At 39.8% G+C, this 9,643-nt stretch overlaps 1 protein-coding gene across 1 annotated transcript in view; it reads right to left on the bottom strand.

Annotated features, from left to right (window-relative positions):
• Itgb6 (integrin subunit beta 6) overlaps positions 1–9,643 on the bottom strand; it is a 75,333-nt gene that overhangs the window by 59,163 nt on the left and 6,527 nt on the right. Inside the window, exon 5 of the mRNA XM_032903369.1 lies at positions 9,613–9,643. This exon is cut by the window's right edge and continues 216 nt beyond it. Within this exon, the coding sequence (XP_032759260.1) occupies positions 9,613–9,643 (31 nt within the window). The remainder of the gene's footprint in view (positions 1–9,612) is intronic.

Below are 9,643 nucleotides of genomic sequence, written 5' to 3' on the forward strand. Positions count from 1 at the left end.
TAAAAGATCTAGTATGTGACTAGCAATCTGGGGTGTGTGTGTGTGTGTGTGTGTGTGTGTGTGTGTTTTACTTCGGTAAAGACAGGGTCTTACTAACTGAGGCTGGGTTTGAACTTTCTGAGTAGCCCAGACATGTGTTGAACATGTCATCCTCCTGCCTCAACCTCCTAGGTAGCTGAATAACTTGCCTATACCCAGTTTCTTACTCACGATGTGAACAGAGAGGGGAAACAAGGGCTTCCCCTATGCAAATTCCTAGCTGAGTTTAAGCAAAGCAGGGCTCTAATTCTCCTTCAGCTGAGGCACACACAGCGTTGACAAACAAGGGGCCCACTGATGGTCTAGTTGGTGACATCTGGTTTATTTTTTATTTTTCCCTGCTTTTTATTGATGTTTTTCACTGTTTGAAGTGGTTCACAGGTCTAATACTGTGTTCCTCATAAAGCTAGACTACTAAAGTGGTCTAGTGTTCCTAAGTGCAGCAAGGCTGTTGTGTACTTTGTGCAGAAATAAACTTCGTTCAGCCTTTACAGTTCAATGGTAATGCATCAACGATATTGATTAAATCACATGTCCTTAGACTGAGATACATGTAAAATAACGGTGCTTATCAGTATATTAACTGAAATAAAAACCCTCACAGGAACCGGATTCCTGGTGCAGCCATGTTCAGTATATTGCAGGTCAATCAGTACCATGAGTCATGAGACCTGAGAGGACCACAGAACTGAGTAACTGGGGATCTTATGAAGACAAGAATGGCGATGTCCGTGAAGACCGGTCATCTTTTGGTTAGTACACGTGCATAGAAAGAACTTCAGACTCTGGTCCCAAGCATAAGAACAGGATCACTGTAGAGGGCTAGCGCCGACTGGCACAGCTCCAATATCTCGAGACAGCCATGCTCCGAACAGAGGCTCTGGTCACAGAAGGTCTCCCCTTCCTGATCTTTGTTCCACTTCTTCAGCCAAAGGGAGTTTTTAGAACCCCTGCCAGCCATGGGATCAGAAACAAGGCAAGAGTGTTGAATAGATGTGATCGGCACTTGCCTGGGTGCCACTCCGCTCTGGGCTCCCAAGACATTCAAAGTTTGACTAGTATTTCAGCTGTGTGCAGCATGATGAGCTGAGCAGAATAGGTGTGAGTCCCCGCAGAAATCACTTCCCACAGACTAGCATGCACCCAAGGACGGAGAACGGTTTTGATTAACGATATCGCTAGAACCATGCCTTCTATGTAATACAAACATGGGTGTTCATTGAAGAAATTGTATGTTTTATACAAACACGGAAGAGAATAAGAATGAATTCTAATGACAGACCTGTCTCATAGTCCTTTTGATCATCATTTCTTGATGAAAATTCATTCTAGAAATCTGGTGGCATCTTATATATTTCTTAATTGCGTCGCCAGGTTAGACTAAGTGGTAATACCTGGTATTAGCAAGAGCAGTCTATGGTATGTGCACTAGGACCTGGCATCCAATCTCTCAGACTGTCTTTCTGCCATTCAAGTGTCGCTCTCTGCTTTCTCTAACTTGGTGCCATTACTCTGTGACTCCATTGTTTAAATAAATGGCTGGTTTCTTCATATTTTGAAGTAAAATATATAATTTAAAAAAACAATAAAGCTTGGGGGCACCATGAAATGCTGCCTACTAGATATGACATGACCGATATGACATGACCGTGGCCATCATAACACAGAGCAGACAAGGCTGCTTGCACAAGACCTGCACATGCATGCACACACATGCGCGCACAGACACATACACACACACACACACACACACGGATCTTCTTCAGGATCTTTATAAATCACAATAAAAAGAGGTTCTACTTACATTAAATTTTAAAAATAAATATTGATAAAATAAGACTATATTTAAATATTCCCAAAGTTATCTTTTTCTGGCAGGAATGATTTTTTTTTTTTTGCATGCAGTTTTCTTATCTTTGCAGAGAGAAGCTAGTTGCTGTGTGCTTCTGGTACAGAAAATCCCTTTAAGCATTTTATAGTTGCTTTACTGAGTGATGCTTCACTGCCAATAGGAGGGCAATAGCGAGGCTGAGGCCTCCGACATGTCGAGGCTGTTACATCAAGCTCCACACAGTGTCCTGATATGTGTTTTTAGGAAGCACTAGGCATAGTAAAAGAGGACATGGTAGTCTCGCTTGATTGTCCTTGAGGAAATATTGCAAATCATTAATTGTATTAGCCATGCAGCTCCGAATACATGTTTTTTCGTCAACACATGGAGCGTTTGCATAAAACACTTCTGCTGCCCATGAAATACAGAGAGGCAGCATTTGCATGATTGAGCTGAATTGGCCCTTTTTCCTGGAACATCATTTTCACCTTAAGGAATGATTGACAGCTAAACTTAAATTAATCCAACTTGAATATTTGGCAGACATTAAATGAACAAAAGAAGACTGTCATTTCCAGGAACACAAATGCTGGCATTTGCTGCCGACAGCGAAATTCAAGGTAACTAGAATATTTGAATTGAGGAATTGCTCATACGGTACTCCCAACATTTTCCAGGCCTTCAACACACGTGTGAGAAGGTTGGCGCGTGATACTAAGAAGCACGAGTTTTGACAGCATGGATTCTGGAGGATCTGCGTAACTCATCATAGTTTACCAATGACCGAAGTATCTATCACATTGCAAAAATCATGATTGGTAAGGGTCACTCACTTGCAGGCAGATCAATGGATTGCAATGTAATACAATAGGAAGTGTTCATTGATATCGTTTCAGATTCTACACTGTAAGAGTAGCCTGTCACCTGGTCTGTTAGAGTAGAGAGGTGGACACAGGTGGAAATAACTATCAGGTGAGATTCTCCTTTGACGAATACATTTCTGTGTGAGACTTGACTTGCTTCATGGAATTCTACCAAAAGTATTGCAATAGGTTAAATGCCTAAGTGGATATAGTAATCTAGTTGCCTTCCATTCAACCAGTGCTTTAGAAATTTTCAAATATGCAGATTATCTATTTGAGAACGAACTTGCTGATTTTTTGAGACATTAGTTATTGTTGATTAAAACATGTTATATAATAACATGTAGTATCTCTTATTATAATTGTTAAATCAACAAGTTGATGCTTATTTGTTCTATTAGATTCTAATAAGGTAACTGTTAATAGGTATAACCCATATAAATTGAAGCTTTCTTAGAGGTATATCATCATCATCCTCACTATCATCACCACCATCATCACCATCATCATCATCATCACCATCATCATCATCAATGTCATCACCATCACCTCATCACATCATTCTAAGCAAAGTCTCTCTTTATAAGTCAGATTAGCCTTATGCTTGGGGTCATCTTGGTTCAGCCAACTGAGGGTTGGGGCTAACAACATGCACTACCACACATGGGTGAGGTATTAATTACTTTTCATTGTTGCTGTGTATGTGTATGTGTAAGTCTAGTCTCTCCTACCATGGGATCCAGGGATTCAGCTAGGTTTTGGCTGTTGATGGCCCAAGAGGTGTTAATTTTTAAGGGTATAAAGGAGTCCTGAGATTTGAAAGTTTGGAGACCACTATGGAAAAAAAACCTAGAGATGGGGTAATGAATTGATGAGAGGAAGGGATTTGATGATTCTTTGGAATGTTTATTGCCCTGAGTTCATTCAATCTCTTGGTTGCTCTAGCGCCAATATCATCCCAACATACAGGTAAAGAGACTATGCAGAGGCCATTACATGTTACGAAAACTCTTCCAGGTTTTCCTCTTATCTTTCATTGTTTTCTTACTTACTAACATTTTATTCTATATTTACAAGTTTTCATCTTGTTATCTATTTGTGAGGGATGCTAGTTAGATAGAGGAATTTAGAAACCTAGAGATACAATTGAACACAGTGTTACAGTGTTTTCCTTTCCTTTTTTTTTTTTTATCTTTTTTTAAAAAAAGTATTTTCCATTTACAGCTTAAATGAAAAAGTTTCCCAGGAAGAAATAAAGAAGCAGTGTTAACCAAGAAGACCAGGAGGCTAAATGCCTAATCATCCCTCAGGCCTCTACTAGCTACCTGAGTACAGTGCTCAGGTCTCCTCTGACTGTGCTCAGTGGTTACTAGTGGTACCCGGTCTTTATTGAGAACTTAGCAATGTCAAGCCAAATGCTTCTGTTCATGATCTGACCCAGTCCTTACAAGCACTCTGAGATCAGATATATGACTCTCAATTTACTAAAAAAAGAAACTGATGATTTGAGAGGAGAAATGACGCAGCAAAGGCCATGTTAGGAATGTCTTGGTGAGCCAAGGCTTCATCCAGAGTTGATTCTGGGGCCTGTGCTGTCATCTGATGTGCCTGGCCACTAAAGAATTTCAGTTCCTTGTGGAATGGGTCCAGATGCCCCACTCCCGGATAGTTCAGCACCTTGCATACTCCTTGAGACTCTGTAAAATTTTTTAAGCTAATAAATGACTGACAAACTACTTGAATGAACACCTAGCACATTTGTTCACACCAATCATCCCAGCACTTGGGTTGAGGCAAGTTGGTTGCTGTAATTTTAAGGCCAGTCATGGGCCATGGCAAGCTCAAAGCCAGTCTTGGGTATAGCATGAGACTCTGTCTCACAAAGCAAAACAAAATTAATGCTAAAATGAAATATTTACATAGAGCTAATTAAAGAGTCAATTTACTTTTATTTTTCTAGATGCTAGATTTCATTGCTAGTTTAAGATGTTGCCCTCCCCACCCCACCTTCCGATTTAGCACAGTCATCCTACTGCTGGTAGTTTTAATTGGTTTTTTTTTTTTTTTTTTTTTTTTTTGGTAACATTCTAGACTCCTTGTTTCTCTATTCTATGTCAGATTGCTACATCTTATCTGACCTGAGACAGGAAGAATGGTACCCAAGAACTGCCCTCCATTAGCATTTACTGAAGCTTGTTGCAAGAGGATATATAATATGGCAAATAATCATATACAAACTTCAGGCAGATATAGAGTTCTTCAATTTACCAAAGAAAAGGCCAGAAACAGAAGGGCTACTTTTATATTAGATGAGGTAGTTTTTATAACAAGTTAATCTTTATAGATGGATCTCATAATGGAAAACAGCAGCCATATCTTATTAGTTATTGTTTGGCAATTTTAAAGAATCTGAGTCATTTTTACTCTAGACATATACATGTCTCATGTTATAGGAATTGCTGCCTAGTGTCTTTCTATACAACAACAGAATCCTGATTTCCAGCCATGAATATCTTTTTTAGCTACCTGTGGTTATGGAAGCAAGTATAAGATTTCGGGTAAAATTTCTTGCCAGACTTCTCAAATTAGGAAAATAAAATTCAGTATTCACTTATAATTAGGAGAAATGTATCAAAGCAGGTTTGAAGAGGCCTTCGTTGCCTTATACATGAAACTGAGAAAGCTCACTAGCTTACAATATACCCCGTGTGAGACTGAAGCTTTCCTTAAAACCCATTGCCAGGGTCTGTCCTCTCACACCACATCAATTGCAAATCGTGCTGGTGATCCTAGCCAACGGAATAAAGCAAGAAAAATAAAAAGGAGACTGGCTGCTGGAGAGGAAGACGTTGCTATCCCCAGATGATGTGACTCCGAACACAGGTTAGAGTTAATGAGAGGAAACATTTCAAGGTTCCAGGGCAAAAATGAACACTCAAAGTAAGTTGCGTTTTGATAAATTACTACCGAAAACTGAGATTTAAAAAAAAACCTCAAGGAATAGATGATGTAAAGAGAGACGGAAGAAAGTAGAGTGGTTTGTGTTTTGTTTGTCATTTTACACTGAAAACAGTGAAGTGGTTCTCAGAGACATTTTTTTTTTTTTTTTGGTTCTTTTTTTTGGAGCTGGGGACTGAACCCAGGGCCTTGCGCTTCCTAGGCAAGCGCCCTACCACTGAGCTAAATCCCCCAACCCCTCTCAGAGACATTTAACAAGACTCAAAGAACTCAGAGATACATGTCATGTGACCTGACCCGAAGGTTCCAGGATTTAAGAGGTCCACTTTCCCTACTCTGATCTATTGTTTCATTATGATCCCTTTCAGAAGCTCAACATGTTTTTTGGAGAAATTGATAAATTGATTCTAAAATCTCTGTGGAAATGCAAAGGGCCTAGGATAATTAAGTGAAGGACAAAGTTGGAGGACTTGTTTACTGTCCTGGTTTCTTCTTCTGTAACGCTACCGTAAGCAAGGCTGAGACACATACTGTTACATGAGCCGGAGTCAAGGAAGAGTGAAAGAGAAGCAGGTGTCTGCTTCACATGCACATGAGGCCAACTGATTTTTCACAAAGACATCAAGTTAATTCAACATGGAAAGTCTTGCTTATCAAAGAGTTCTGGAATCACCACTTCTTTGTGGAAACAAAAGGTACATCTCAATGTTTTTCATTCTCAATATAAAAACTCGTTTGGTGATGATCAGGGGCCTAAAGGGAAGACCTTTAACCTTAAAGTTTCTATAAGAATATTTAGAAGAAATTATTATCACCTTAGAATAGGCCAAAGTTTCTCAGAACAGCGGCAAAGTTGAACTACAAATAAAAATTGATATCCCGACCTTCAGCAAAATTTTGAAAAGAGCCGTTAGTATTATAAAATGCAAACTACAAACTGGTAAAAGTATCTGAGAAATATATTGGACAAAGATCTTGTATCCAAAATACATAGAAAGGGGCAAGAGAGATGGTTCAGCTATGAAGAGTGCTCACTGCTCTTGCACAGAACCCAGGTTCAGGTTCCAGGACCCACACAGCGGCTCAGAACTACCTGCAACTCCAGATCCAGGATTTCTGACACGACCTTCTAGACTCTGAGGTCACTTAATAAATGTGGTGCATGGACAGACAAAACACATAAAATAAAATGAAAGAACCTATGTAAAACAATATAAAAATAAGGCACACAACTTCTGACTAGTTAAAATGTTTGAAAAGGAATTCCCCCAAATAAGACGTTAGCACTGAATTACCAAAACTCATCAGACCACACTGTTGGCTGTGCGGTTTTTTAAGAGCATATGAAACATTAGAACACATGAGAAGATGCTCGACATCCTTCATCAATAAGCACAAAGTCAAGCAGCATCAAGAGAGCATTGCAAATCGCTAACGATGCCTGAAGTGAAAAGGACTGACAATCTAGTAAGTTGAATGCTACTTATAGCGGCACCCATTAGTGATGGCGTGGATGTGAGCATGGAATGCTTGCAAACCGTTCTTAGGAATAAAAGGCAGAACCTCTACTTTGCAAAAGAGTTTGGTTGTTTCTCGGGGGGAAAAACAACTTTAAAAATGATCAGATAATTCAGCAAATCCATTGATGCATCTTAGAGAAATAAAAGAAATAAATCTTTGTGAAGATTTATATGCAAGTGGTTATACCAACATTGTTCACCGTATCTAAATCATGGAAACAACACAACTGCCTATCAATGTAAGTATGACTAATAGTAGTGGATCCATGAAGAACTGTGTGCTAAAACAAAGTGGGAAAGGCTGCTCATTTCCACAACAGAAGCATAAAGAAACCCGAAAGTATTTTGTTGAACAAAAGAAGCCAGACACAAAGAGTACACACCACATACACTCACATGGATATGAGATCCAAGAATAGGCAAAAACAAGGTAAGCAATAGAAACTAGGAAGTAGTTGCTTCAGAGGAAGCAGAATTGACTGTTCTGGGTCATGAAGAATCCTTCTGAGGGAATCACAAGTCTGGTATGTGGATTTTCTTGACTCACTCAATTACCAAAACTCATCAAGCAGCATTGTCCGCTGTGATAATGCAACACCAAGATAGCATTGCAAATCTGTAACAATGCCTGAAGTGAGAAGGACTGATTGTTTGGTGACAATCTGGTTACTTGAATGCTACTTGTAACAGCACCCGTTAATGATGGCGTGGATGTGAGCATACAGAATGCTTGCAAACCATTCTGAGAAATAAAAGGTGGACTATATATACGATATATGATCTTTATTGACCTGTTTACTTTCCTTTCTTTCTTACTTCCTGGAATAAAGACAGAATTAGTGCCACGGCAGCCTTCTTAGACCATGAAGATAAAACCCAGTCACCGATAATGGCTGAACAGACAGCAGGGAAGCCTTGGATTCCTGTGTGTGGATCTGCTAAGTTAACCCTGAACTGAGAGAAATAATTCTCCTCCTCAGCCAGTGTCTCACTTACTTGCAAGCAAACACAATTCCTAAGAATTATAATCAGTAAGAATTTCCTTTCAGGTTAAAATTGCTTTGGATTTGCTTTGGATTATGTTAAATTACATTGAGCACTAAACTAAATTTTTCCCATATACTATCTATTTACTTAGTTTGTTGTTAGTTAGTTTAGTTAGTTAGTTAGTTAGTTAGTTAGTTAGTTAGTTACTTAGTAGTTTGAGACACGGTTTCTCCGTGTAACCCTGGCTGTTCTGGAGCTTGCTTTGTAGGCCAGGTTGACCTCGAACTCAGAGATCTGTCAGCCTCTGCCTCTTGAGTGTTAGGACTAAAGATGTGCACCACCGCCGCCCAGCTTATGAGAACTATATTAAACCTTTAAATTGATATAACACCATTTGTTTCTTATATATATGGTTCCTTTTGATACATTAAATATTAAATGCTAACACACATTTGGGAAATTGAGTGTGTTTGTGTGTGTGTGTGTGTGTGTGTGTGTGTGTGTGACAGAGAGAGAGAGAGAGAGAGAGAGAGAGAGAGAGAGAGAGAGATTGTAGTAAAAGGATAAGATTTTGGATCAAACCAGATCTTTCCAGAAATCTTTACTTAGTCATGTAGCCTTGGATAAATCGCTGACCTCTCAGAGCCCCCGTCACTTCCTCTGAGTACAGGACACACAGGAGACCAGCTTCAGCCCACCATCATTATAAGGATGGAATGAGGTCACGAATATGACGATTTGGCTTAGAGGTTGGCACAGAGCATATGGTAGCTCTTTTTTAGCAGAAGAATATTAAATACTTTGATTTTGAATATGTCATTGACGGTAGAGATAAGCCATCACAAGGCAATTTACCCTTGACTATTACCTGCATAATACATGTTTTTGGTGGCTGATTATAGCATATTATAATAGAGGCACTGCCTCATTTCCTGTTGAATTTAATTGCAGTGAAGGCTGCTGCTCTCAGCGACAAGCAAAAGCCACATTTCCCAAAGTGCGTCAGAAGAAGGTGCAAAAATGGTTATTTTGATAGAAAGACTCAGAAAAAAAATGTAAGTTAATGTCAAATGACCCTGGAAAGTGATGGTCACTAGGAACCGAAGATCCCTGAGGGACTGGTATATGTGCCCTGTGTAGCCAACAGTGAAAGACAAACTCCTTGTCCACAAACAGGAAACATAGTTGGCTCCATCCTGACCCACAAAGCTGGCAGGTGATGCAGGGTCTGCAGGCTAGATCATGGAGTTACGATGACCTCACCTTGGCTGGAAGCTACCTAGGCCACAGAGAATTGCTGAGATCCAAACTCAGAGGCAGAATGCCAGGGTGTTAACAAGCCCAGCAGCTCAGCTGTGTGGATTCCATCTATAGAAGGCAGTGCTCAGGGAGGCCAGGGAGTTCACTCACTTACCTGCAAGGGTTGGTGATTTCCTCTGGTGTTG

This window comes from Rattus rattus, chromosome 5, assembly GCF_011064425.1.
Source record: "Rattus rattus isolate New Zealand chromosome 5, Rrattus_CSIRO_v1, whole genome shotgun sequence".
In the NCBI taxonomy this organism is placed as follows: domain Eukaryota; kingdom Metazoa; phylum Chordata; class Mammalia; order Rodentia; family Muridae; genus Rattus; species Rattus rattus.